The 27,633-nt window shown below is 49.6% G+C and overlaps 11 protein-coding genes across 11 annotated transcripts; 5 read left to right on the top strand and 6 right to left on the bottom strand.

Annotated features, from left to right (window-relative positions):
- Window positions 1-739: 739 nt before the first annotated feature.
- Window positions 740-4,012, top strand: N7503_010993 (putative translation elongation factor eEF-3; the record flags this gene model as incomplete). Its single annotated transcript, XM_057070539.1, has 2 exons — window positions 740-3,857; window positions 3,927-4,012. The coding sequence occupies 2 exons, from the start codon at window positions 740-742 to the stop codon at window positions 4,010-4,012; spliced, it is 3,204 nt and encodes a 1,067-aa protein (XP_056917150.1).
- Window positions 4,013-4,239: 227 nt separating this feature from the next.
- Window positions 4,240-4,623, bottom strand: N7503_010992 (uncharacterized protein; the record flags this gene model as incomplete). The annotated part of the gene is made up of 3 exons (XM_057070538.1): window positions 4,240-4,350; window positions 4,409-4,480; window positions 4,537-4,623. 3 exons carry the CDS (start codon window positions 4,621-4,623, stop codon window positions 4,240-4,242), a joined length of 270 nt encoding a protein of 89 aa, XP_056917149.1.
- A 1,021-nt stretch (window positions 4,624-5,644) lies between these two features.
- Window positions 5,645-6,365, bottom strand: N7503_010991 (fungal specific transcription factor domain-containing protein; the record flags this gene model as incomplete). The annotated part of the gene is made up of 2 exons (XM_057070537.1): window positions 5,645-5,975; window positions 6,031-6,365. The coding sequence occupies 2 exons, from the start codon at window positions 6,363-6,365 to the stop codon at window positions 5,645-5,647; spliced, it is 666 nt and encodes a 221-aa protein (XP_056917148.1).
- Window positions 6,366-8,471: 2,106 nt separating this feature from the next.
- Window positions 8,472-9,909, top strand: N7503_010990 (class I SAM-dependent methyltransferase; the record flags this gene model as incomplete). Its single annotated transcript, XM_057070536.1, has 9 exons — window positions 8,472-8,582; window positions 8,633-8,740; window positions 8,789-8,799; window positions 8,850-8,889; window positions 8,940-8,950; window positions 8,997-9,104; window positions 9,154-9,309; window positions 9,363-9,824; window positions 9,876-9,909. 9 exons carry the CDS (start codon window positions 8,472-8,474, stop codon window positions 9,907-9,909), a joined length of 1,041 nt encoding a protein of 346 aa, XP_056917147.1.
- Window positions 9,910-11,072: 1,163 nt separating this feature from the next.
- On the top strand, window positions 11,073-12,833 carry N7503_010989 (tannase and feruloyl esterase family protein; the record flags this gene model as incomplete). The annotated part of the gene is made up of 1 exon (XM_057070535.1): window positions 11,073-12,833. One exon carries the CDS (start codon window positions 11,073-11,075, stop codon window positions 12,831-12,833), a length of 1,761 nt encoding a protein of 586 aa, XP_056917146.1.
- Window positions 12,834-13,048: 215 nt separating this feature from the next.
- N7503_010988 (DEAD/DEAH box helicase) lies at window positions 13,049-15,049 on the bottom strand (the record flags this gene model as incomplete). Its single annotated transcript, XM_057070534.1, has 2 exons — window positions 13,049-14,740; window positions 14,804-15,049. 2 exons carry the CDS (start codon window positions 15,047-15,049, stop codon window positions 13,049-13,051), a joined length of 1,938 nt encoding a protein of 645 aa, XP_056917145.1.
- A 217-nt stretch (window positions 15,050-15,266) lies between these two features.
- Window positions 15,267-17,132, top strand: N7503_010987 (uncharacterized protein; the record flags this gene model as incomplete). The annotated part of the gene is made up of 1 exon (XM_057070533.1): window positions 15,267-17,132. The coding sequence occupies one exon, from the start codon at window positions 15,267-15,269 to the stop codon at window positions 17,130-17,132; it is 1,866 nt and encodes a 621-aa protein (XP_056917144.1).
- Window positions 17,133-17,511: 379 nt separating this feature from the next.
- Window positions 17,512-19,682, bottom strand: rscE (uncharacterized protein; the record flags this gene model as incomplete). Its single annotated transcript, XM_057070532.1, has 3 exons — window positions 17,512-18,885; window positions 18,944-19,524; window positions 19,583-19,682. 3 exons carry the CDS (start codon window positions 19,680-19,682, stop codon window positions 17,512-17,514), a joined length of 2,055 nt encoding a protein of 684 aa, XP_056917143.1.
- A 449-nt stretch (window positions 19,683-20,131) lies between these two features.
- N7503_010985 (glutathione S-transferase family protein) lies at window positions 20,132-20,794 on the bottom strand (the record flags this gene model as incomplete). Its single annotated transcript, XM_057070531.1, has 1 exon — window positions 20,132-20,794. One exon carries the CDS (start codon window positions 20,792-20,794, stop codon window positions 20,132-20,134), a length of 663 nt encoding a protein of 220 aa, XP_056917142.1.
- Window positions 20,795-23,311: 2,517 nt separating this feature from the next.
- Window positions 23,312-23,680, top strand: N7503_010984 (uncharacterized protein; the record flags this gene model as incomplete). Its single annotated transcript, XM_057070530.1, has 1 exon — window positions 23,312-23,680. The coding sequence occupies one exon, from the start codon at window positions 23,312-23,314 to the stop codon at window positions 23,678-23,680; it is 369 nt and encodes a 122-aa protein (XP_056917141.1).
- A 493-nt stretch (window positions 23,681-24,173) lies between these two features.
- N7503_010983 (putative sister chromatid cohesion factor (Chl12)) lies at window positions 24,174-27,431 on the bottom strand (the record flags this gene model as incomplete). Its single annotated transcript, XM_057070529.1, has 3 exons — window positions 24,174-24,594; window positions 24,655-27,157; window positions 27,215-27,431. The coding sequence occupies 3 exons, from the start codon at window positions 27,429-27,431 to the stop codon at window positions 24,174-24,176; spliced, it is 3,141 nt and encodes a 1,046-aa protein (XP_056917140.1).
- Window positions 27,432-27,633: the final 202 nt, after the last annotated feature.

Genomic DNA, 27,633 nt, shown 5'->3' with positions numbered 1-27,633 from the left:
TTCCATGCATTAGGAGGGCTTATGAACAGAGAGTAAAGGTTGTTTCACGCCCCGGATTGACCCCCTAGAGTGGACTAGGCTATGGTGCATGTGCAGGCCTCGAGCCTCTGATAGCCGCGGGAAAAATATGATAAAAAGAAATATAATTCAAAGACATGCGAATCATAAAAATAGAATCCGAAAAAGACCCCAAATAAGAGAGACATAGTATATACACGTTACTGTAGTTGCTGTAGTTACTACGAGATAGGGCTATCTAAGAGCAACACCCCTCCTTCCTCAAACCGATTTTTTCATTCCCCAACCGGCAACCAATCAAACAGGAGGGATTCGGGCACACACTAGTTGTTGGCCAATCGGGGTCCATGTACTTTGGAGCTAAACTCAAAACAGGTTTAGTTTCGCTGGGAACAAAAAAAAATTTTCGATTCACACCTTGGGCGGCGAAGGGCCACACGATAAATAATCTTGCCCCCCCTTCAACCCGCCCCTCCTTCTTCCCACTTCCCTCCTCATCTGTTTTTTTGAGGTCTGCCCTCTTTGTTTTCTTTTTTTTTCTCTCTGCATAGACAGATAGAAAATCTCAAGCCGCTCAATCTTTGAACAGAGCGTTGCTGTGTCTTGAACAGTTGACACGGCGTGGGCCATCGATATCGTGATACCCATAGAAAAGTCTTTCTTTTCGTTATCTTAATCTCGCCTTTTTTTTTCCCCCTCCACCGCCAAAATTTCCTCCAAAATGCCTGCCGTCGATGTTTCCAAGGTCCCTGCCGCCTCCGGCAAGGAGGTCGCCCAGTCCGTGGCCGTCCTCGAGGACTTGATCAAGAACCTCAACATTTCCACCTCCGCCGAGGAGGTCAACGCCGCCGCCGGCAACCTCGCCACTCTCTTCAGCGGTCCCATCCCCGAGCAGACTCTGCCCGCCAAGGCCGCCGAGACCTTCGTGAAGCAGCTTGCCAACAAGAAGGATGCCACTGCCCGTGAGCGTGCCCTCGAGGGCATCCGGGCCATTGCCTCCCACGCCACCATCGCTCCCGGTGTCGAGCCCCACCTTGCTGCTCTCCTGGGCCCCGTTCTTGCCGCTGTTGGTGACAAGATGACCCCCGTCAAGGAGGCTGCCCAGAGCACCGCCACCGCTATCGTTCAGGCCATCAACGGTAACGCCGTCAAGGCCATCGTCCCCGCTCTCCTTGAGTCCATCCAGAACGCCCAGAAGTGGCAGGAGAAGATGTGTGCTCTCAACTGCCTCGAGCTCCTCGTTGAGTCTTCCCCCGCTCAGCTCTCCTACCAGGTCCCCCGCCTGATCCCCGTCATCTCCGAGGCCATGTGGGACACCAAGAGTGACATCAAGAAGGCCGCCTACACCACCATGGAGAAGGTCTGTGGTCTCATTGTCAACAAGGATATTGAGCGCTTCATTCCCGAGCTCATTAAGTGTATCTCCAAGCCCGAGAACGTCCCCGAGACCGTTCACTTGCTCGGTGCCACCACTTTCGTTTCCGATGTCACTGGCCCCACCCTCGCTATCATGGTTCCCCTGCTTGACCGTGGTCTTGTCGAGCGTGAGACTGCCATCAAGCGTAAGTCCGCCGTCATTGTCGACAACATGTGTAAGCTTGTCGAGGACCCCCAGATTGTCGCTCCTTTCTTGCCCAAGATGTTGCCCGGCCTGAACAAGAACTTCGAGACCCTCGCCGACCCCGAGGCCCGTGAGAAGACCCGCCAGGCCCTTGACACCCTCACCCGTGTTGGTGAGATCAAGGATGGCAAGATTCCCGAGATCTCCAACGCCGGTGACATCTCCACCGTCTCTGCCATTCTCAAGGAGATCCTCCAGGAGAAGTTCGCTGACCGCATTGCCACCTGCGAGACCATCATCAACTACGTTGCTGCCATCGCTGGTCAGCTCGTCGACGAGAAGGACTCTGATTCCACCATCTGGACCCAGAACGCCCTTCCTTACATCGTTGCCATCACCGGCGAGGAGGACGCCCGTTCCGTCGCCGAGACCCTGCGCAAGCGTGCTTCCCCCGAGGCCGCTGCCGCTGACGAGGTCCCCTCCGATGAGGAGGAGGGTGTCGATCTCTGCAACTGCACTTTCTCCCTGGCCTACGGTGCCAAGATTCTGCTCAACCAGACTCACCTGCGTCTCAAGCGTGGTCAGCGTTACGGTCTCCTCGGTCCCAACGGTTCCGGTAAGACCACTCTCATGCGTGCTATCAACAACGAGCAGCTTGAGGGTTTCCCCAAGAAGTCCGAGGTCAAGACCGTCTACGTCGAGCACGACTTGGATTCCGCCGATACCGAGCAGACTGTCCTTGGCTGGACTCTCAAGAAGCTTGTCGAGGTTGGCCTGGAGCCCGTTGAGGCTGACGTCAAGGACAAGCTGGTCAACGAGTTCGGCTTCCAGGAGTCCCAGCTCGATGGTCTCATTACTGCCCTGTCCGGTGGTTGGAAGATGAAGCTCGCTCTGTGCCGTGCCGTTTTCGAGAACCCCGATATTCTGCTGCTCGATGAGCCTACCAACCACTTGGACGTCAAGAACGTTGAGTGGCTCGAGAACTACCTTAAGAGCTCCCCTTGCACTTCCATCATGGTGTCCCACGACTCCCGCTTCTTGGACCACGTTATTCAACACGTCATCCACTACGAGCGCTTCAAGCTTAAGCGTTACCGCGGTACCCTGAGCGAGTTCGTCAAGCGCGTTCCCTCCGCTCGCTCCTACTACGAGCTGTCCGCCTCCGACATGGAGTTCAAGTTCCCCGAGCCCGGTTTCCTTGAGGGTGTTAAGACCAAGTCCAAGGCCATTGTCCGTGTTTCCAACATGTCCTTCCAGTACCCCAACACTCCCAAGCCCCAGATTCGGGACGTCACTTTCCAGGTCTCCCTGGGTTCCCGTATTGCCGTCATCGGTCCTAACGGTGCCGGAAAGTCCACCTTGGTCAACGTCCTGACTGGTGAGCTGATCCCCACCTCCGGTGATGTCTACCAGCACGAGAACATCCGTATCGCCTACATTAAGCAGCACGCTTTCGCTCACATCGATAACCACCTCGGCTCCACCCCCTCCGAGTACATTCAGTGGCGTTTCCAGACCGGTGAGGACCGTGAGACCATGGACCGCGCCAACAAGATCGTCACCGAGCAGGACGAGAAGGCCATGGACAAGATCTACAAGGTCGAGGGTACCCTCCGTCGTGTCATTGGTATCCACTCTCGTCGCAAGTTCAAGAACACCTACGAGTACGAGATCTCTTGGTCTCTGGGTGACAACATCGGCATGAAGTCCGAGAAGTGGACTCCCTTGATGTCCGCTGACAACACCTGGTTGCCCCGTTCCGAGATCATGGAGTCTCACTCCAAGCAGGTCGCTGAGGTTGATCAAAAGGAGGCCCTCGCCTCCGGTCAGTTCCGTCCCCTTGTCCGTAAGGAGATTGAGCAGCACTGCGCCAACTTCGGTCTCGACAACGAGCTGGTCTCCCACTCCCAGATGCGCGGTCTGTCCGGTGGACAGCGTGTTAAGGTCGTCCTCGCCGCTTGCTCTTGGCAGCGTCCCCACGTCATCGTCCTTGATGAGCCTACTAACTACCTGGACCGTGACTCCCTTGGTGCTTTGTCCAAGGCTATTAAGTCCTTCGAGGGTGGTGTTATCATCATTACTCACTCCCGTGAGTTCACTGAGAACCTGACTGAGGAAGTCTGGGCCGTCAACGACGGTCTCATGCAGCCCTCCGGCCACAACTGGGTTCAGGGTCAGGGTTCCGGTCCCCGTCTCGACGCCAAGGGTGACGATGAGGAGGACAAGTTCGATGCCATGGGTAACAAGATTGTTACTGAGAAGAAGAAGAAGCTTACTGGTAAGTTCTTTGTTTCACTTTATCCTCCTGGACTACATTCACGACAAGATTACTAACATTATTTTCCAGGTTCTGAGCTCCGCAAGAAGAAGAAGGAGCGTGCTGCTCGCCGCAAGCGTGGTGAGGAGGTCTTCTCTGACGAGGATGACATCTAAGTCATTTAAGACGGGATTATACTGTCTTTTTATGGAGTTTATGACTTTGTTTAATGAATTTCATAGTTGTTGATGAGGACAAAAATACATTTCATGCTGTTCAGATTTCTCAATGCTTTCTATTCTTACGATGATTCTGTAATTCTGTAATAAGAGTTCTTGGAACTACCCATGAATGAGTTCCATTTCAAAGTAACATCTATGAGCTAACATTGCCCTTGTTGCACTTAGAATCCAAGGCTGGCCTTCAGCTCGTCAACGAGCTTGATGTATTGCTCCTGGGCATCCTCCTCTGATGTTCCCTCCAGCTCCTTCCATGCGTCCCACTTGTACTTCTCCTAAAAGGCGAACGTTGGTATTAGTGGAACGTCTTAGGAACATGAAAGAGAGTCTTACCTTGAAGGCCATGGCTCCAGGCCGTTCTGTGTTGACGTCACCCACTGTAGCTTGCTTGTAGAGTCCGTAAAGCTGATGACAAGTCAGTACAGTATCGCGCATAAGGGGGGTAGCGGGTATCAGTTTACCTTCAAGAGCTGGTCGTTTGAGGGCTTGGCCTTGAGGTTGTTGACATCCTTGGCGGCCTCTTCGAACTGTTCCTTGAGGGAAGGCATATTGACGGTATTGGTGATAAGTGGGAGTAGGAGACTTCAGGTGTAGAGAGTTGAATAGCGGGGTTCAATTCGCAAGATTTGCTCATATGCTCTACCCCGCTACGTGACCGGTATATATCACGTGTTGTATTACTAAGCTATGTCAGGTACCAACGGTTATGTACCTCGGTTCCGGGACCTGTAGATGCAGAACATAATGGAGTGTCATTTACATTATATTTGTTTATTCCCTTTGAATATCTCGTAAGCCAGCTCAAACAATGTTTTCACAACCACTTCTCCCCGGGGCCTCCAGAATCTACACTCTATGCGTTTTTCATGCTGGCTTTCCTTGTCCACATTCAGTACAAGAAGTTCGCCGACTCTTATGGACATTTTGCAAGCCATTTATGAGGAGCATATCGCGAGTGGAAGAATGATACGCGGGCAACTTGGATTCATGAGACGGCTCGGCAGGTTCGTGAGATGAGATGGATTGAGATGAGTACTCTTCCTTTATCTCGATCATTGTGCTAAGTCTTTAGGAGTAACGGTTTTTCTTTTTTGGACTTCCCAATCCTCTCATTAAATGTGTTCAAGAACAATTACCCTCAATATATTTCATATCGTAGTCATTCATTTACTTTCCTGAACATCGATTAACTTTGGGTACAACATTCCAACGATCATTGAACTTCTCCCAGTATATCTGAAGCTGCTCTCTCGTCCTAACACGGTCCCATTGGCCACCATCAACACCAGTGCTATCTATATGGAGAAGTGCAGCTCGAGTAACAAATGCACAACTTGGAGGCAACGTGTCCAAATCAGGAGCAGAAACCCTATTGTGACTCATTGCGATATCCTGCACCATCTTCGTGATCGAGTCCAGGGCAGTACGCGAGCTTTCCAGCCACTGCTCTGGAGATTTGCGCTTGCAGGCACTCATGTGTGCTACTTGGTGCAAGATTTCACGATGTAAAATGAAAAGAGCCCTATTGGTCTTTAGTCAAGAAGATGCCTCTGGAAGATCAGAGGGGTTTCACCTGATAATCATCGTATTGGCAGCGCAGAATGAACCCCAGGCCCCCTGGTCTTTATCCATGACCACAGCCAAGACGGTAAGGAGAGTATGAGTAAGCCCGTCTAGTTGAGTTAACCTTGCATCTAAGTCTGTTACCTCGATTGCTCTGAAGACCTCATCCAGAAGCCATACTGCTTGTGCCATACATGCAAAGCCGCCTATGGTTCCTGAAGTGGAGTTAAATCCTGCGATGGACTGTAACGTTGGTTCCGTTGGAAGCGGAGCTTCTCTGGGGGGAACCCGTGATGCAAAGGGCTGTCGAGAATCGACTATTTCGCAGTAAATTGTCCTGTACCAATGAGCTTCGTATAGATCAGCTAGATTGGACTGAACTGTTGTCATACCTTTCACAGGCGACTATGCCCCACCATGTGTTCCCTTCCTCTTCTGCTTGGAGATAGGCACAGCGGTCCATTCCTAAGTCTGGGCTTGAAAGATGAAGACGAGATGCATAGCCCATTCTTGCGCAGAGGCCAATAGTAGTAAACGCATCCTGGAATTTGCCAGTCGCATACTCATATGCAGCAATAATCGTACTCGCTTGAATGAGATGTAACGATGGTGAAGAAGATGCCTGCACCTGCGCAAAGAGTGTTTTGGTAGTTATGTATAGAGTTTTTGTGTCAAGAGGATCGAAACCCTGTTGCGGCGGCTCTGATTGATAGGTGATCAGGCACATGCTCAGCAACAAAATCGAGAAGCTGACCGGGGGTGGTGCTCCATATTGGACAAGCTGATCATGGAAACGAGGACGCGAGATGATCGGGATAAATGAATGGATACCACGAAAGTATCTCGCAATGATGTCATCTATAAATCGACCTGTCGCTCGTATAATCTGTAAAGTCTGTAGGTAGATACTTGAGTCGACAGTGGGCGGGTTTGAGGATAGAACATCTGAGAAAGTTGTTGAGAGAAGCAAAGAAGCCCGAATTATGGGACTCGGAGTAGCCAAGAAAGGCCTTGGATGAGCAATCAAGCGTTTGGCATCAATTGATTGGTATGAACACTGTAGCTTTTTTCTTCACGTCCTGTTATTTAGTGTACCAGAGTGGGGCCAGAAGAAGACTGACTGGGTGCAATAACCACACTGTGGCTGCACTTTATCACACTTCTTCTTACGTGATTTGCAGTTCACGCAGGCAGAGCGCAATGGATCGGTGGACACCATTATATTTGTTATGTGGATGAAGTTGAGGGATTTGCCAAGATATAGCGTGGTCATTACAAATCAAGGGTACTGCCGCGCTGACGAGTGGAGACGGGCTTCAAGGGGTGTCCTGAACTCGTGGATTTAAGGATTTCCAAGTAATATATATGAATATATAGACTGTTTAAATGTAAGGCTGCACATTTGAACCTTTGCTGTCGGGTTTCAATTTCTAAAAGCGCAGGTAAGTGAAAGTCCCTGTGGCTCTTGATGTTAGGATCCTCAAACCACCGACGAGACTGGAAGCCCCTCTGCGATTAAGATTCATCGGATATTGATCTTTGTTGTTCAGCCATGCCTGATGAGGGCAGATGGCCTTTTTGGATTCGCCTTTCACACCCATGGTGCCATCTCAGTGATAGATTCGTGCAAATATTTCGGTTTCTCTTTCTGCGAGCTCGACATGGACCACTGGAGCTTTTGGCCTAGGGTCTTGTTTTGGGATAAGTTGGTAGAAACTTCATAGCAAAGGTCTCTTAATTAAATGATTCTTGAAGAGGTGCGCCCGCGATCGGCATTGCGAGCTGTGGCTCGAGTGTAAGCGCTGTCTCCTAGATCTTGGATCGCTTGATGCCGCAGGCTAAGGAGTGGTACGTTGTACTGCGGAGCTGCTAGCTGGTCCTGGTGTGAGGTAAAAGGGATCTCTCGCCAGTATATTTGATGATCAAGTGTAAATTTCCTGCTCCATTGATCAAGAAGACTGCATTTATCGGCCGAATTACCCATACATCATATCGGACACTTTGACTTGCTGACTGCATATGTCACAAAACTTTCGAGGATCATCTCATGTTGGAGATATGGATGTGCCAGTAAAGAAAAGATGCTAATGCCGCGTGCCGCCGCGTTAGGAAGTCTCGAGACTTCGGGCCAGAATGCCGGGAGTTCTAGGTTAGTGTTCCGTAGTTCGAATATATTTGATCGGTCTAAATGGCATGTTTCGAATGCATCTCATGTGGACAGTTGCCTGACCGCAACTCGACCCGGCAGTTTGGAACCGACTTTGTTGGCAAGACCTGTAATTGTTGCGGCCGAGGCGGGTCTTTTGAGGGCGGGGTGTCTCGTATCCTAGACGTGTCTGTTCAGGCCTTGGAAGGAGAGGATTCTAAGTGGAGATTCAATGGAGATCCAAACCGTCGGGATCATTTAGCGCTTGGGGATCGGATATCCCGCGCGAGCACCAGACTTTTTTCTTCTTCTTGTTTTTTTTTTTTTCCTGTGTCCAGGTCAATGCGGTTGCAGCTGAAGTTGATTCAAGTCCATCTGCAACTAGAGCGTTTCTTGGGAACAATAGAAGAAACATGATTTGCCGCGGGCTCGGTAAACATGCAAGATCCCGGAAGTTCTATCTGCAGTTCTTGTGCGACAAAGTTCCGGATCTGCATCGATGATTGGTTGATCCGGTGGTTGGAGATGGAGAACAATAGATTGGGCCTCGTGCAGGCCCTCACCGAACTGGAGAATGTACTGCATACTCATGGACAGGTCACATTCCCCCTCCATTCTCTCGGATTATAAGCTCGGGTTTCGTCACTTCGAGCTCCATTCTCATTTGGAAACCAACCTGCATTGACTATGGAGCCCGCCTCGGCTCCTGATGACCCTCGGCGGCCCGAGGCGCTACTAGACGCCGGCGAAACCACGCTTAATATCGAAGGTCCAGTCGCTGTGGATGATTTCGCAAGCGTATGAACCGATCGTCTTCAACATGGGGACTAGAACTAAGGATCATACAGGATGAAAGCAGTCACTTTGGTAGCAGTGACTCGGATATCACATCTCTGTCATCCAGTATTCTCGATTACGAATACGAAAATGGCCGACGCTATCATAGTAATCGAGCGGTATGTCTTATTTGGTCTACACTGAAACTTACTCTAACTTGACTATAGGGACTTTACATGTACTGCTAATCTGCCTGATGGATATGGACTACAGCTGATTGAAACCTAGGATGCCAAATGATGAAGAGGAACAAGACCGCATGGACTTGGTATAGTTCCCTTTCTCCCATTCTGGAATGTCTCCCGCTCATAGATATAGGCCCATCATATGTCAGCAGACCAATTCCATCCATTTCGATTACTAACCTTGTTCTAGCTGGTTGGTGCTATTAAAGGGAGAGCTGTATAAAGCGCCCGTCAAAAACCCCCAGAAAATCTTGGATCTTGGCACCGGAACTGGCATTTGGGCCATTGATATAGCAGAGTATGTTTCCATCCGCCTCACTTTCGATGCATGGCTAATCAAATTCTAGAAAATTCCCAGAAGCTCAGGTAATCGGGACTGATATCAGTGCTATCCAACCCAGTTGGGTCACTCCCAACTTGGAGTTCCTTGTGGAGGATTTCGAGGCCGAATGGCTCTACAAGGAGAACAGTTTCGACTTCATCCACACACGAATGATATCTGGGTAAGTTTCCTGCCTTGTTCTACCTAGATATCCATGCTGACAACCTTGTTCAGATGCGTAAAAGACTGGCCCCGGTTACTGCAACGGGTCTACGATCATCTCAAGCCCGGAGCTTACTTTGAGATCCAGGAGAGTGCTTTGTGGGCCTGGAGCGATGACGGTACGGTCAAGCTTGACTCCCCCTTCATTCAGTACCTGCAAGCATTGGAAGTCGCCTCGCACAAGGCTGGCAGAGATTTGAACGTCTACTTTAAGCTTCGTGATTGGCTTATTACCGCTGGCTTTGAAGATGTGCAGCAGTTCTCGTATTTCTTACCCTACGCTCCTTGGCCACAAGATCCTTATCTGAAAGACCTGGGGAGATACATGCTTGCCATGACCGAGAAGGCCGTCGAGTCTTATGGTTTGAGATTGTTCACCTCGGTTCTTGGTTGGGGTACTGAACCATCCCAGATCTTGAATGCAGCGGTGAGGCAGCAGATGCGTGACAAGAACATGCACGCGTATTGCAAGGAGTAAGTCGCTACGTTGAAATTGTGATAGATCTCTATTAACGTGATGTCTAGGGTTGTTGTGTACGGGAGAAAACCCTTGAGATAGCACGATTTTCGAGTACATAATCTCCTCCATCCTCTCTTCTATTTATTCTTTTGTGCTATTTCTTCTAATGGTAGCAAGTCTTTCCATAAATCTGATCATCCACCTCTTTCGTCGCAGAAGGGCGCTAGATGAGGGGTTCCATCTACCTCGGCCCAGCCCTCTAGTATCATGAGCACCGGCTTCAATTGGCCACATAAGAATAAACCGTGGGTTGAAACAAAGGTCATGGGACCGTGTGCAGAAAGTAATAATCAATTTACCGTCAGTAGCGCAATATGTAACCTTAGCTCCCCGATATTCGAGAGAAAAGCCTAAGCCGCTTGAACCTCCACTTGAATTACATGTGCCGTGCCTAGTTTTAGTCCAAGCATGTCATTGGATCATCCTTACCCCGGGACATATTCGGGCGAGATTTTAGCCGTAGATGACGCTCAATGCCCAGACATGTCAGTAGGTCGTGAATATGATGAATTCATATCATTTTTTTTATCGTCTTTTCGCGGCTGTCCGCTCCGTATGTTACTCATACGCGTTCCTCTTTTTCTGACTATCATATGGGGCTAACGGCATATATCAAATGCCGAAGATCGTACGTTTCTCCACAGATTTTCCCACATTATTCAAGGCTCTTGAGTGGAGCTCTCTGGAGTCTCCCCACAAATTAAACTAACTTTAAAACCTTGATTTCCCCCTGTGCTCAAGCCCCAGCCCCAGCCCCATCCTTCCTTTCGCCCGTTCATCTTATTCAAGCCACCATTTTGACGGTACATAACTGGCTTAGAGGATTTAACACTGACGTGGCCACCTACAGGGGATCTTCGCTTTGTCACTGACTGCCCTATTGTGTTGACTTGGCCGGGTTGTTTCGTGGCGCTTTTGAGACGCGTCTTGCAGCAGGATGATGACGCACTCTAAGCTAACGCTATACAGGACTCAAAGCTTCGTCGTGATGCTGGTCTCATGGTGGCTCGGCCAATTCATCGGCGAACGGTCTGGGAATGCACTACCATCACCAGTGATGTAGCCATGCTCCTGTTCTCGGATGTTCCTCTATAAATATCAATCCCTCTTCCCCCAAGTCTGTTCTCATAGCAGACATCTGCTTTCACATTTAGTGCTATTCAAATTGTTGCTACACTCTTTCCCATTTCAGTTCACACGCCATGCGTTCTCAGTCCAGCGCGTCAGTCGGGGCTTTCGTCGTGGCTTTCGCTGTAGCTGCGAATGCTACATCTCTGGCTGATATCTGCACGTTGTCCAATCTCAAATCTGTCCTGCCCTCCAACGGTACTCTCCTTGGTATCAATCTGATTCCATCTGCTTCTACTGCTGCCGTGATCTATAATGCTACCGTTGGTGGTGGAATGAGCAGCAGTAGCTCCAGCGAAACCTACGACTACTGCAATGTCACGCTCACATATATTCATCCCGGCAAAACCGACACTCAGATCATTGTCAAATACGCCTTTCCTGAGCCTGCAGACTTCAAAAACCGCTTCTATGTTGCTGGAGGTGGAGGATATTCGCTGAACACTGACTCGACCGGTGGTCTTCCTTATGGTGCCGCTGCTGGGGCCACGTCCGCGGGCTACGACGCGCTTGATGGTATTAGCTACGACGAAGTTGTGCTCCTTGGCAACGGCTCTATTAATTGGGATGCGACCTATATGTTCGCTTATCAGGCCCTCGGCGAAATGACTCAAATTGGAAAGTATGTCACTAAGGGCCTCTATGGTCTTTCAACCAGCTCCAAGCTGTATACATACTACGAAGGCTGTTCTGATGGTGGGCGTGAGGGTATGAGCCAGGTTCAGAGATATGGTGATGAGTACGACGGTGCAATCACAGGTGCTCCTGCTTTTCGGATGGCCCAGCAGCAGGTTAACCATGTGTTCTCTGCCGAGGTTGAAAAGGTCTTGAATTACTTTCCTCCTCCGTGTGAGCTGGCCAAGATCGTGAACGCCACTATCGAAGCCTGCGACCCTCTCGATGGTCGTACCGATGGTGTGATCTCCCGTACCGATTTATGCATGTTGGACTTTGATCTATCTTCTATAATTGGTGAGGAGTACTACTGTGCTGCCTCAAGTACCTCTTCCGGAGGCCCTGGTGGTTCTTCTTCTAGTAGCTACGAGCCCGTCCAAAGCGGTAAGGTCTCGAAGGAAGGCGTTGCTGTTGCGAAGGCTATCTATGGTGGTCTTCATAATAGCGAGGGTCAGCGTGCCTACCTCTCATGGCAGATCGGCTCTGAACTCGGCGATGCTAGCACAGAATGGGATAACAGCACTGATGCTTGGGAACTCTCAATTACATCTACCGGTGGTGAATGGGTCACCAAGTTTGTCGAGCTCCTGGACCTGGATAACCTATCAACCCTTGATGGAGTTACCTACGATACTTTAGTGAGCTGGATGGAGACTGGTTTCGTTCGCTTTCTAGACAGTTTACAAACCACCGTCCCTGACTTGGCCACATTCCAATCCTCTGGCGGGAAATTGCTGCACTTCCATGGCGAATCTGATCCTAGCGTTCCCTCCGCTTCTTCGGTACACTACTGGCAATCAGTCCGCTCAATCATGTACCCTAACACATCTAGTGGGGAGAGTTTGAAGGCGCTCCGAGACTGGTACCAGTTTTATCTAATCCCTGGTGCCGCGCATTGCGGAACCAACACCCTGCAGCCCGGTCCGTACCCTGAAGACAACATGGAAATCATGATTGACTGGGTTGAGAATGGTGTTACACCCACGCGTCTTAATGCCACTGTCTCTTCGGGCGACTACGAGGGTGAGACCCAGATGCTATGTCAGTGGCCTTACCGTATGCTGTGGCGTAGTAACACTACCTTCGATTGCGTCTATGATGAGAAGTCGATCGAGACTTGGACATACGACTTTCCTGCTTTCAAGATGCCTGTGTACTAGAAACAGTCTTGGCACATTCGAACATTTTGCTATCAATCACATGTGCATGATCCTGTATGTATCTATTTGACTTGAATATATGACGTAAGAGTCTCTACTTACAGTCCAGGTTGTGGTGGGGTTTGCCTCCATAGTGCATCCTTAATATCATACAAAACGTGTGGAAGGGGGATAGAGAGCTGGAAGGTCCGCTTTTCATGCTTTAGATGGCATAATCAGCCTTCTAACGGCCCAACCTTGACATTGGTTCTCCGTCGCAACTCGTTCAGCTCATTTTCCTTCCGTTGCAGCTTCCGTTGCTTGACCTCAGCTTGCTTGAACCGTTTCTTACCCCCAAATTTCAGCTTAGTGATAATATCAGTGGCTTGACCCCGTGTCAAATCTCCAATCTTCAAGCTACCGTCTCGGATACGGGCTTTGTTCAGCATTGCGATCTGAGCCGAGGTGGCTGGACTCTGTCGCCAGGGTTGCCGGGATGAGATGTATCGCTTTTCAAATTTGGCACCAGCGTATGTGTCTGCTGCGCGGACAGCGGTTTCCAAATCCGGTCCAGATGCAATCAGCCGCGGACGGGTAAATTGGAGAACCTCGGTCGTTGGGTCGTTGAATTTCATGACGTGGCGTACCACAAACATTTCTTTCTCATGCTCGATCGTTAGCCACCCCGACGATTCTGATAGTAAATATTTCGTATCATCCACCCGGACCCAAGAATTTTGGCTCAGAGAACGGATATGTCGTTCGGACTGCGTGTCTTCCAATAGGTCGTAGACACTATCGTATCTGGTGAATTTAAGGTTGGTGTTTCCATCTGGGTCACCTGAGGGAGCAATAGGTGGCTCTGTATTATTTTCCTCTTGGTTGCCTTTTTGGATATCTTTCACACTGGACTTTTCCAGGACCTCATCGGGATGGAGACCAAAGAGGGTTGGGGTTGAGAGGACCCCAGTTTCCAAAGACGCAACCATGTCAATGATGTGGCAATCCTTCTTCTCAGGAAACAGACGCAACCCACGCCCAATCATTTGGATGAGCAGGTTTCGTGATCTAGTCGGTCGCGCCAGAAGCACACAATCGATGTTTGGAATATCAGTGCCCTCTGTAAATAAACCACAATTCAACAGAACCGGATATTCTTGTTTCCTAAAGGCTTCGAGTTGCTCTGATCGGACGTTTTTGTGAGTCGTGGCTGTAATGTAGCGAGCATCAACGCCGTGCTCACGGAACGTCGCAGTAAGCTGTCGGGCATGTTCGACATCCACACAGAAGACCAGAGTAGACTTTCGGTCCTGAGAATTGGCCATCCATGCCCGGACCGTGATATTATTGGTATTGACAGTATTGACGGCTTGTGAAAGCGAGGCGAGAGCAAAGTCGCCAAACTTGTCTTTTTTGACATTTGAAAGATTCGCTTGCGACTTGACTGTGGTGAAGACCGCATTTGCCAGCCAATTGTCACCGATCATGTCAACATAGTCTTTATGATAGACAATGTGGTCAATGGCAGCGCCCAGTTTGAGCCCGTCAAATCGTGAAAAGGTTGCAGAGACTCCGACAAGCACCGGCGCATCAGAGTTAGGTTCATTCAGTCCAAAATAACCTAAAACTTCGCGATATGATCGCGCCACAATGTGATGTGCTTCATCCACAAGAATGAGTTTAAAATCGCTAGGATCGAATTTGTTGATACGTCCTCGGGAGAGAGTTTGTACAGACGCGATAATAATGTCGCCATGTCCAGTGGCTACATTTTGCGCCATCTCAATCTCCACGATTTTGTCCGGATAGGCAAGTCGACAATGCTTCGCCGCTTGTTCAACCAATTCGCGTCGGTGGACAATGATCAGAGTCTTCGTTGCCCTTGCATCGCGTGGCGGAACTCGGTCGATGAGTTGTGTGAATATGACCTATCGAGCTATGATCAGTAGGATTCTTTCCAGGTAAAGACAGGGGACAACATCATAACTAACCGTTTTCCCTGCACCAGTAGCTAGCGAAATCCCAAGACGTCGGTGGCCATCGCCTAGGTACTTTAGCACTGACTGGATGCTTTCCTCCTGGTAGTCACGGAGTACGATCCTTGAGCCGGACAGCTGAGGAAGAGTCGCGTTAAATCGCAGATTGCGCCAGCCACACAGCACTGCGTGTCTTCTTGGCGGTCTTTTCCACCTCGAAATCGAAAGTAACCCAAACCCAAATTTGCGAATGAACTCCATACAGGAGGCAAGAAGTGGTGAAGTTCAATGAAGCTTGTGTCGGTCTCAAACAGTGCAAACATTCTTATCGATAACGTGTGGAGCTTCAACTTACAACTTTTTATGCTTCTATTTTCTCTCTCTTCGTTCAACACAGGACGGCTTAGGATCTCGCAGACGTGGCTGTGATGTTCTGTCTCCAGTTTTCTCTGCGCTGCGAGCTTGCGCGTCTCCCACGATGAGCAGCGTCTCTTCCTTCGAACCCGACAATTCCGACGACTCTGATTTCTCCGTCGAGTCCAATCGCGGGCGGCAGCAACGCCGCTCTACTTCCCGATTTGAATCCTTTGACGTCAAGTTTCCACTTTCAGAAGAGCGCGATCTTTCACAAAATCATGCAGGCTATGGTACGGAGCAGGAGGGAAGCGAAGATGAACCGAAGTCCTCACAAAATCGATGGGAGCAACACGATGCACTTCTCGCGGATTTAAAGGGAAATTCCTTAGACCAATATGTCACACTGTTAGAGCAAACCGAGCACGATATACCAGTCACCAAATCGATCGAGGACGACGACAAATATCCGATAACCCAGAATGGTTCGGTGATCTGGACCTCGGGAGAAAAGGCACTACTCTTCAAACTCCTCGATAGGAACGGCAAGAATGGGATCCAACAGATCGCCGCTATGCTCGGGAGCAAGTCAGAATTGGAAGTAATCGATTACCTCAAACTAATCCATAGTGGCTTGGAAGACCATAAATGGAAGGAAGCTCCCGAAACAATAGTTATGGGTGAAGTTCCCGCTGCCCTGGAAGTGAGCAAGGAATGCTGCGCTGAGCTTGAGAAATATGCGCGGGCACTGGTAATGAGAGAGGATCTTGATCTGGAGCGGGCGCATCGATCAACTTATGATGCGAATGCCCTTATTGCCCACGAGCAGGCCTGGAAACTTGTTGCAGAAAAGGTCAACCCTCCATTGCGAGGCAGAATCGATCTCGCCGCAAATGTGCTGCACGTTCCAGGCTGGATAAATCTCTCTACAATGCTCTTCATGAACTTCGGCGGGTCAAGATCGGAGGATTGTTGGAGTAACATCGTTCAATCAAGAAATGAGTCTCCCGCTCTACATGGTGAAGCTCTCATGGACTTCTATGCTTTGACAATGAGCATCACGCGTCGCTTGGTTCAGTCCGCTATCTTCTTTGCTATGTCACGGCTACATGGTCTGCGCGCAATGGGTAGAGAGCGCGCAAAGTTCGTTCGAACGAGAGATGTGCGGGCTGCCATTGACGTGTTGAACATGAAACACGACCGAGCTGGTTTCTTTGTCGATGTTGCGCGTCGAAACCGTCTAGTGATTACAGACAATGTGGCTGGCGAGGAGCCTCGGATTATGAGCTATGACGAGGCCCATGAGATTCTCCAGAAAGATGAAGACTCCGACTCTGAACCTGATCAAGATGACATCCCAAGTGGATTGGAAGAAGACGACGCTCAGTCTGAATCAGATTCCGTGTTGTCGGAACCAGCTTCAGGCCCGTCTTCATTGCCCCCCATTGAAAGGAACAACATACCTCTGGACCCCGAAGAAGATGATGCAAATCTCCTCGATCTAGAGATGAGTCGCCGCGAAGAAATCAACCTATGGCGTTTATTAGAAGAGCCCGTACCATCTCGTTTTAAAGTTCCTCTCATTTCGGAAACCCAAAATGAAAAGGACATACTGGTCCACAGATCTCTCAGAGATTGGACGTCAACAGAAAACTACAACCTGCGCGACCGCGACTGGCGCGATCGAACTATCTTTTGCAGTGATTGGGAAGCGTACGGAGATGGTACTCAGGATCTTGAAGACGACTTGAATGAGAACCGACGAAAAAGACGCTGGGCTATGCTTGAGGAAGACATATCAGAGGAAATTGAAAGTCCAAGAAAAAAGCAAGCCCCCGATGTCATCACCATTGACGATTCAGCCGCGGAGGATTCTGGAGTCGGCGCAGCAGACGATGAAGCTCTGACCGAAATGAGTGACCGCATGGATGTCGATGGATCCAGTCGTCCTCCAAGTGTTGTGGTGCCGCGCTATGGAAGTGCAGAATAACCATCATGATACTCTAGTAGTGAAAGACCTCAAAGAAATAGACTTAATGTATATACCCCAGTTGAACAAGAACCTCTTACAACCAAATTATACGTAAAGAGCACATCAGGCATTTCCATCACATATGATTAGAGTGAAAAAATAAACATTCAAGAAAATAGGTAAAAAAGACCCTTAGCCCCATTGGATCAATCTCCTTGAAAACATAATAAAAACCTAAACTCATCAATCAGGTCTTGCAGGGCAAATCAACTCAAACTCCAGCAGATAATAGAAACTGCGCCTTTTCCTAGCCAAAAACTCAAATATTCATAAACACCAAAGTGCCCTCTCTGTCTCTCTTCTCCGCACACGGGATATTGTACATGCATTGAGGAAGTTACAGGTCGAGGGTTTTGAAATCGGCACCAGTCTCAGCGCTCAAGGGCTGAGCTCCAGCCCGAGCATCTCCACCAATAGGCTGGAAGCTGTAGTGGTTGCCAATACCAGCAGTGGCAGCACTTGCGAGCATAGTGTTAGTATGTTCGTTGGGACCCTGCAGACTGACAGCCTGCAAAGCATCTTGGGCCTCCTTGACGCGCTTCTTAAAAGCCATGCGATCCAGGAAAAGTTGTTGACGCGCCTGCTCCAGCTCCCGACGCTCGACTTCGATGATCTCCTCCATCTCGTTGAACTGTTGCAACTTGATCTCGAACTTTTGCAAAGTCACGTTGACAGCGGCCCCAACCAACCGAGTCATTTCACGCTCTTCATGTGAAGCAAGGGCGCTAGCGCGAGCAGCAGAGGCAGCCAAAGCAACGGTGGCAAGCGACTCCTTGGGCTTGTCAGCCTGCTCGACTTGGCGAACGGGATCTACATCCATCGAGTCCTCGGCCTTTACTGACTCCTTACCCTTAGCATCTCCCTTCTCAAGCTGGCTGCGCAGCTCCTTGCGGATCTCCTCGATGGTGCGACCGGCGGCGGCAGCAGCCACTGTGGGCTCCGCCATCTGGGCCAGGAATGCGACCACGGAAAGCACAGGGTTCTCTGTGGCGCTAATTGGCTCCCGACCAGGACCGGAACGAAGCTCAGGCAGTTCTTCAAGGTACTTATCCTCGATATCCAATTGCAAGAATTTCATCACACACTCCTCTGAGGTCCGAGTACCCACGTGGTTGGCGATCTGCTCCCAGTTATCATCAAAGCTTTCCAGGCCCTCTAGAAGTAAGAGTAGCTCAGAGTCCGTCCAGGGTGCATCCTTGTCAGGCACGTGGGAGTGTGCTTTATCCTCTAGCTTGACAAAGTCCGAGGCGTTATGGCTGGAAGGCATGCGGCCTTCAAGGAAGCAGTTCGGGCACATATCATATTTTGCGTTCGGGGTGCTGGCATTGGCCGAGGTCGGGGCTGCCTTGGCATAATGGAACCGAAGCCGTGTGCAGTCAATACCGCAGGAAAAGCAGTGTGACTTCTTCCGGGGCTCTTGTGTCTCGGTTCCGTTCGTTTCGCCGTTTGTTTGCTTCTCCTTGTCAGAGAAGGGGGTGGCGTCCTTGCCCTTACTATCGTAAACATTACGGCGCAGGTCGAGACTCAGATCAGCCTTAATCGCGGGAGTAGCAGATACAGCGCGCTCAGTTGCCGCAAGAGGTTTGCCAGAGGAGACGACGGGTTGCGGGCCGGGCTGGAAGGGCTGCAAGCCACGAGGGGTGTCTGCAATAACACGGAAGTGGCCGGTGAATGGTGGGCCAATGTTGGATGGTCGAGTTTGAGGGTCAACCTTGGAAGGGGCTGTTAGTGGGCCCAAATGAGGGAGATCGCGAGTTGGAATTCCTTACCTGGTAATTGATCAAACCCCACTGCTCCAGGAATGAGTGAATACGCATAATCGCACAGACATCACCAGCAAGGTTGCGACGGCAAGCAGTAACAGTCAAGTATTCGATGGGGTTCAATCGGTAAGTGTTGATCATGAAATCACGGTAGTCCTTGTATGTAGCCGGGGTCTTGCTGCGGTTCCGGCCATTGAAGAACTCTGCAAGGGCCTTCTTCTCGATGTTGTTGATGGTGTTCATGTCAAACCAGCTAGCATAGCTGGGAAGAATAATAGCGTGGGTTTGTACGGCAAGGTGGTCACGAGCCGAGGCTTCTAAGGATGACTTGGTCGCCACGGGCTGGTCTTCACCCACGGCATCTTCAAGACCCTCGGTGGCATCGGCGGGGGGCTGCGACTCTCCTGCAGCATCCTCCAAGCCCTCAGTATCGCGCTTGGCATCCGTCTCGGTGCCACCCATCTCCTCATCTTCAGGCTCGGCATCACCATTCTGGGGTTTGGGGGAGGCCGGAGCATCGAGAGGGTTATCAGATCCGGCGAGGTTCTCAGCCTTCTTCACAGGCGACTCTTGGCGCGATTGCGCCTCTGTTATCTAGTGAGCCACCAAGATCATTTTAGGGAGGGCTGGGGAGGGGCGAATTACCGGAGCCACTGGCGGCATGGGATGCGTCTGCAGCAGCCTCTGATCCAGTCATAGACTGGACATTCTCCGACGCGGCAGGGTTGAGTGAAATATCATCCATGATGGATTAAGCAAAGAAAGCAGCTGTCGCGGGCGACAGAAGATCGACTCCTTGTCAAGCGCAGTTAGGTGGACAATGCAGCAAGCGACGCGATGTAACGACAATTTACGGGCCAAAAAGATGGAAGGAGGTAGCAAATGGCCCGATCCGATGTGAGGTCAGGCGAAAAGGGATGATTGGACCGAGTGCTGGATCACTGGGGAAGAGAGGTGGATGTCGCGACACGGAAAACTCGCGGTTTCGCCAAGACCGGCTTTGACCGCCTAGTCCGTTTCAAGACTAGCGTTCTCACACATCAACTTCCTCTAGAGGTTGATTCCGCTGTCTTTTTTCTACCATCTACTACTTGAATCCTAGCAAGCTCTATTTTGAGTATTATGGATATTCTGGTTCCGGTTTGCATTGTTCTATAATTGGGAATATTCCGCTTCCAAACTTAAAATGTCTAATCACTTGGACCCTTGAGCAGCTGCAAAGATCTCGTCGCATTCCTTCATAGCCTGTGCAATAGCTGACCGAGTCTTTTGGCGCTTCAGCCAGGCATCCACGTTGGGAAAGTCCTTCTCCAGGTCGATCTCAAACATGCCAGCAACCCGGTACCATGGAATAAAAGCGAGGTCAACATAGCTGAATTTCCCGCCCACTAAGTATTCCTTATCGGCTAATTCATGATCGAGGACACCGGTGACGCGACGAATCTCATTCACATAGCGATCCTGGGCGCTCTGGACCTTCTCCGGGTGGTAGCGGGTGAACCAGACGGCCTGTCCGAAGTAGGGACCCTGCCCAGACATCTGGAAGTGTAGCCATTGTTTGGCGAGGAAATAGTCCTGGGAGCCAGCAGCGAAGCTGATCTTGTGGTCTTTGTCGTATGTCTCCACCAAGTACTCCAGAATAGCGCCGGACTCCCACAGAGTAATACCGGTGTTGGGATCTTCAATCGCTGGGATACGGCCGTTGGGGTTGATCGACACATACGGCTCCTTCTTGATCTCAGAGAATTCGACGGTTTTACTGACGTAAGGGATTCCAAGTTCTTTGAGAACCATGATGACCTTCCAAGGATTGGGACCGGGTCCATGGCCATACAAAGTGATCGGCTTGAGAGACATTGTAGTGGATGGTATTGACGTTGCAAGCTGAAAGGCAAGTGGTGAGAGAATGTTTTGATCTTCGAGAAGAGCAGCAGTAGCCCTGAAGGACTGTTTTTAAATCTCGAATCTGACATCCTGAAGATTTCATCTACTGGATTCTACAGACATCGCTACCCCGTAGTCCATGCCATGATTACATCATGGTACTCGGCATTCGGGACTGCTGACAAATGTCTGATTGGTGAGCTTTTCCCAACCCTGTCTTGGCAGCTCCAATTGCTAGTGAATTTGGAGGATTCATAAAGCGTCGGATCCTATGGTGAGCTGAGCTTGGGCTCAGGTTCATGTTTCTCTGCAATTATATATATATTGGGCTCTAAACTGGGGAGTGGGGTCCACAAGTATAATGGGGCTCCAGGCGTTATCAGGCTTGAACAGATCTATACAAGATGCCGATCCTCTAGGATGCGGCGAGATCACTGAAATATAACCAAGCGAAAAAGAAAAAGAAAAAGAAAAGAAAAGAAAAGGAGAAAAATAGCGCTGGCATGGCAGTCAGTTTCAACGTCCTATTTGAAGAGCTCCACCTTGTCCGGGTAAACCGAAGCTGGAATAGCGAAAGGATGAGCTAAAACAGTACAAGGTTGGAAATCGGAAATATATAGGGAGGATTCAAGTACTGGGAATTTGAGTTTTTCATCTTTAGGAGAGATCAATGTTGTCTTGCATCTTGGGTACGCCCTTTGAAATAGTCATGTTCGTGGTAAAGTGGGACTCCGGTTAAGTAGACAGATTCAAGTATATTCCAAGGCTCACAGGGCGTGGGATTGAGGTGCTAGAGAGCGCTAGATCTTGGCACAATTAGTACTGAGTGCTGAACTTCGGGTGGTGCATATTGACTCACATTGAACTGACCAATCAAAATATGCCCGAATAGATAGAAAACACCCATGTATATCACTACGAGCGCTTGCCTTTTGAATTGGCTATTAGCTACATGCAGAGACATTTCTCAAGCTCAAATGGAAACATGTCAAATTTGCTTGAATCAGGTCGCATCGGATTTCTACGCCGTAAGTTGCAAGAGCTTAGCATCGGAGTAACGAATCAAGCATCGGACTAAGGCTCGGACTAAGGCTCGGACTAAGGCTCGGACTAACAACACCACGTTTTCCGTCACGCCACTTGTGAGATTCTAGATTCCGCAGATCTATACTTTCCCCTACATGTATCTATGCAGTCCACAATTTGGTTCCTACTCGGTATGCCCCTGCGATGAGTCGTCCTGTTGACTCAGAGCTCGGTAAGATTCCCTTCTTTTGTAGTCTCCGTGAATCGAAGTTATGACAGCACTTTGACATACACCTGTCGTAATGTTTATGGCCGCTAGTAGCCGCGACCAGGTCTCGCCTCAGCAGAGATCCATATTTCTCCGTTACCTAGTCAATGTGGAGGCTCTGGTGAAAAATTCTTTAGCGCATTTTATCATAGCTGCGGGAAGTGGAGTCGATTGGATCTTCATGTTCAGGGTTTCGAACAAACAAATTAGAGATTTACGAATCACGGGGCTAGTTCATTTGTCCATAATGAATACGAAGGCTCAATGCGTGGGTTTATCCTCTAGCCCTAGGCATCAAACTACACGCGCACGTGCACATCTAGGCTTCGAATGATGACGACAAGAGCCCAGGCAGAAAGAAGTGTCGGCATCGAAAGGATTAGGCAGTGCTTTCGTAGGGCTTCATTTTTGGACTTTAAGTTTAACAGCCTGAGGCGTGAGTCAACAGTGCCACGCAAGCCGTGATCATCTGCACGCCCTTTCGTATTGTTCACTGAATAGAGATCTAGAACCGGTAAGAAGAGACGACGACAAGACTAGCGCCCGACCTTGCTTTCCAAAACAGGAGCCCGCGCCATCGGGCTCACTAATTAGGCTAAGTCGACGCTCACTGTGGTCTGAAGTAATGCTTACTGGACGCCCTTTCGATTTCATTCGGGGGCATTGGTCATCCATGCGCCTAACTGTGGGACACACCTCTCACATGTCATGGTTTGAGAAACAGAACTGAAAGTCGAATTCACAGTATCAGTCAAATTCAATGCAACTGCGTGTCTAGTTCAATTTGGCTGAAGCGGACGGGACAATTAATTCTTGAGCTCCGAGCTCTACTCCGACAAGTCCGAAGCCAGAGGGCTCCACATTTTGCTTACTCTGACGTCTTTCCCACGCTTCAAGGAGGTTATTCGAGCTTCGACTCATGATGGGCTTTGATTGTGGGTCTTTGGCTTTGAGGCTTTTTTTCTATATTCGATTTTTCGATTTTTATTTTTTATTTCATTTTTTTTTTTACTTCGGAGTTGACCACAGACAATGTATGTGACTACACATCTATATAAGGCCATTTATCCTCCCTGTAGACAACATCATTTTCAGTACATCATAACCATCAAGCTTCACTTATCTTGACTTATTTGAATAATCTTAATTCAGGACAAGTCCATCCATTCAACTCAAACACAAAAACCACCACCATCATGAACCTTCTATTCCCTCAGGTTGCCCACACCCCCTCCGGCAAGGACCTAGTTCACCCCGAAGAACCTGAACTTTGGACCACCGCACTCAAGGATCTTATCAAAGAAAAGCTCAACAACCGGTCCAGTGCTTCCTCAATCAAGAGTTCTACCAAGACAATGACCGACAATGCCTCCATACATTCTGTCGTGTCCACCGCAACGACTCTCAAGGGAACTGCGGACGGCAACAAGAAAAAGTGGTACTCTCTGAGCTCCAAATCCAAGGCCTTGGTCTCGGAACCCAAGTGCATCAAAGATTCTGATCGAGAGGCTGCCCGCAAGGCCGTGCACAATGAAGCCGTTGCCAGCTACTTCAGCATGCGCTAAGCTTCTCTATACGACCTTGGCCACTGCATGGCTATCATATACCTTTCGATTTCGATTCATATCGACGCTCTCTTTCCTTTTCTTCTGCTTCTATTGTGCGAGCCTTGCCGCTTTGACGACGACACGACTTGAATATTCCTTATAATTATCTACGACTGTCGATTACTGCTTTTCTGTTTATTGTTGGTGGAAGTAATGGGATCAAGATGCTTTCATGTTTCCAAAAAATACCTGGCGTTGGAATTCAATACTGTAGCTTGCTGGTTCTTTCATGTTTCCATACTATTTTATTTGGATTAGAATTTTTTTTTGGAATCTTATTTGAGTCATGGAACATTTGAAGATCTGTCTTATCGTAAGATATATTTGGATGGAATATTCACATATGTACAAAATTTGAAATAAGCCTCTTGAATGAAGCTTAATACCCCCGGGGCCAGTATAAGAGCCGCTGAACCGCATCCCACGAGACACTGCACATACGTGAATCATATCATAGCCCTGTCAATAACTCCCCCATTGATATTGGCTTCCTCACTGCATTTGAAAATCCCTCATGGTAGGTGACCCAGACTTTTCTGCCAGCTTTCGAGCTTTCATCTTTGTGGCTTTGATCCCCCAAATCCATAGACTTCGGAATTTCCTCGATCACCCGCCCGAAAAAGTCGCGCTTGATGAGTCCTTCTCTGATCCTCTGGGCCGCGTCGTGTTGTTGTTCAGTAGCAGATTTACCAAGTGCTGCCTTTAAACCCTTCGCAGATGCGGTCAGGACGTCGGATTGCTTTCGCATAGTCTCTTTCCGATATTCCTGGTCCAAGGCTTGACGCACCGCATAGCGGACCGGTGCATTCCCGCTGGAGGTTGCCATGGATGTACCTTGGGTTTTTGAGAATGTTATGAGCGAGTCAACGGGTCTGTCATGGAACGGTTAGTTTTATTTGTCTCATGAGTACATGGCCAAGATCTTCACTTACGGTTCCATTCGGTAAGCCCACCCACCATGATTCCCGCCTTCGTTCTCCACTCGGACCTGCTCGAATGTCACACCCATACCACCCATAACTCGCACGGCAGACTGGACAAGGACACGTTCTGATTCTTTGCGAACACTAGCCGTGCTCCTTGACTCACCAGCACCTCGGATAATGACTGGCTTGATGTCCGGGGACAGCATACGGACCAAGTATGGGACCAGTTCAATTATCACATTATCAGGGGACCGAAACAAGCGGACAAGTGGCGCTGAGAATGAAGAGTGAAATCCAGTCAGGATAGCCCGGTTCTGCTTTTGCGCCTCAAAAGCAGCAAAATCCGCCTTAGGACCGGAAAAGGGATGCTCGTCTTCCGCGTCATCATCGCCCTCATCAGGCTCAGTAGCTTCAGTCTTGCCACCGGCAGTTGCAAAAAGGTGGTGAAATGCAAGTACCGACTGGCTCAAATATGGGTGTAGCTCCCACTCTTGAGAGGAATGTACCTTCGCAGAGATCGAATCATGAAAGTGGAGCCAGTCGTAGGCAGAATTCGGCTTGGAGAGATAGGTATCGTCTTGGTATTGTTGAATGGGATACGAGGCAAAGCAGTCGTTGACACATCGGTCATGCTCACCGCTAGAATCAATCATCTCCCGCAGGCGGTTTATGCCATGTCGTTTTCGCAAGTCAGCCACACCGACTGGGACCCGACTATCAGGGCCATTGAATCGATCTTGGAAAGAGTCTCTACCAACAGGAGCATCTGTGAACCCTGCAGCCTCAGTGAAGACACGGTTCACGATTTCACGAACACCTCCGCGGCTCATTTCTTTGGTAAACGAACCGCCTTCTGTTGACGCGCTCAGGACCCGCTGCTCCAGCCAGGTTCGAGTCAATCTCAAAGAATCCAGGCGTTCGTTTCGGAGCTTGTGCGCCACCCCCTCAGCAGCAACAAGAACACTACGAATGTCACCCTCGGAAGACCCTGAATTCTTAGAGTTGCGCTGTCGTCTGGCTGATAATCCCCAGGCAGCCTCGCAGAGCCTCCGGGCTGCATCACCGTCACAGGGGATCCCTTCTCGAATGAAGATACTCTTGATTCGCTGGACGACATTCTCAAGTGGTGCTTGGCGAACATGAATCATCTCCGCGATGGACGAGGCCCTTAATGGCCGAAGACTGGGGTGGTAGAGATCGTTGCAAACTAGAATCAATGGTCGAAGAAAACGAAAATTATCACCCTTTCTTTTCTTGCCATGCTGTCCACCATTTTCGGTAGCTCGTTTCGAGTTGCGCTGGTCAAGTATAACCAGGTCGATCAGAGCTTTCATGAATCCACCCTCGCCGCCACTGCCAGCTCCGCCAACAACACCGTCGACCTCGTCCACCACGACACAGACAGGTTTAGCAGCTCGGCGGACCTTGTTCTCGCCAATCTCAACATTTGAGCCCTTGACATTCTCCGTTGCCAGTGCGTCTCGAATTCGTCCCTTGACCACATCCCTACTACGTTCATCACTTGCGTTGATCTCAAGTACTTCGTAGCCAGCCTGTTTGGCACACACATGTGCTAGGGTGGTCTTTCCTAGTCCGGGAGGTCCACTAAGTAGGAGTACTTTCCGGTGCGCGCGTTCTTCGTCGTCCTCTTGGTCCGCTTTCTTCGTGCGAGACCGGGCTAAACCAGGGAACACAATTGGTTCCCAAGCTTTCAGCCAACGAAGTACCTGGCGGTGAGTACGTTCGTCTCCAATCAGATCTGTGAATTTGCGAGCGCGATATTTCTCGGTCCACATCATGGAGTCGAGCTTCTTTTGTTTCGCATCTCCCTCGTTCTTTTCAATGGAAGCCTTGACTGGAGGTGGCGGGGCGGGCTTTGATGTCTTTGTATCTTTCGCTGCGTCATCCATCAATTTATGGATATCAATTCCATAGTAGCTCTTCTTTGCTTTTCCGGGCTCTGTTGCAGACCGGCTAGCGATCATTTGCTCATATGAAACAGATGCCCGGGCCTTCTTCAGCGGAATACTATGTGTTTTTCCATTGCATGTTTTGATCTGGAATTTCTTTGGTGCAGGTCGAGATGTCATTTCCAATTGGGGACTCAAAGTTGTAGGAGCGAAGTCTGTCGGTTGTGGTACACCAACGAAAGTCTGCGATTGCTCAGGAAGCGTAGGGATCGAGTACGGCTCTGTGTCGGCGTGCTCTTGCAACTCAAACTGGCTCTTTAATTGCTCATCTCTAAAAGCGGCAAGATCATCATCCTCCTCCTCATCATCATCGACGAATCCTCCTAGGATTCTTTGCCGCTTAGGCTCCCCACCCTGTGGACTTTCAACCTCTACGGCCTTTCTTTTTTGTGCCTCTTCGGCAGCTGCGGCAGCGGGCGATGATATGAATGGCATTTTCGTGGCTGGAGGAGAGGACGGAAGAAATGGTAACAGTAGGCTACCACTCGGCGTATAATTATTTGCTCGGGGAGTTGCGACAGAGGCTTTGGTCGGAGTATCTAGATTCGGGTATATTAGGACTACCGCTCGAATCTAGCAGGTCTAGAAGTTCAAACCTGGTCTTATATCGTCGTCACTGCGAAATACATCTGACAAGTTCCAAGAACGGTGTTGAATCACAACTTTATTGCGGGTCTGTTCCACACGGTGTTGGTGGATTGCCTCGATGTCGTCGGAGAACGACTCGGAGGGTGGATTGATTGCGATAGGATCTTCAGAGTGGAGTTGAAGAGCGGGATCAAATGATGAAAGAAAAGGCGAAGGGGGAAGCATACAAGCGTCTCGGACTTTCGTGGGATCGAGACTGGGATTAATTGGCGATTCCCCTCTGATAGCGAGACGCGCCGACGCGCGCTGGGTCCACGCTAAACCCCTTTAGGCGGTCTGAATACCGCTAAATGAGAATTGCAATTCTTAGATCAACACATTTGGAAATTCATATTCATTCTCCCTCTAGTAATCTCGAAGTCATAGA

This window comes from Penicillium pulvis, assembly GCF_028828015.1.
Source record: "Penicillium pulvis strain IBT 33274 chromosome Unknown scaffold_8_segment0_segment0, whole genome shotgun sequence".
Classification (NCBI taxonomy): domain Eukaryota; kingdom Fungi; phylum Ascomycota; class Eurotiomycetes; order Eurotiales; family Aspergillaceae; genus Penicillium; species Penicillium pulvis.
The sequence above is the reverse complement of the archived record's forward strand: the minus strand, read 5'-3'. Positions and strand labels throughout refer to the sequence as shown.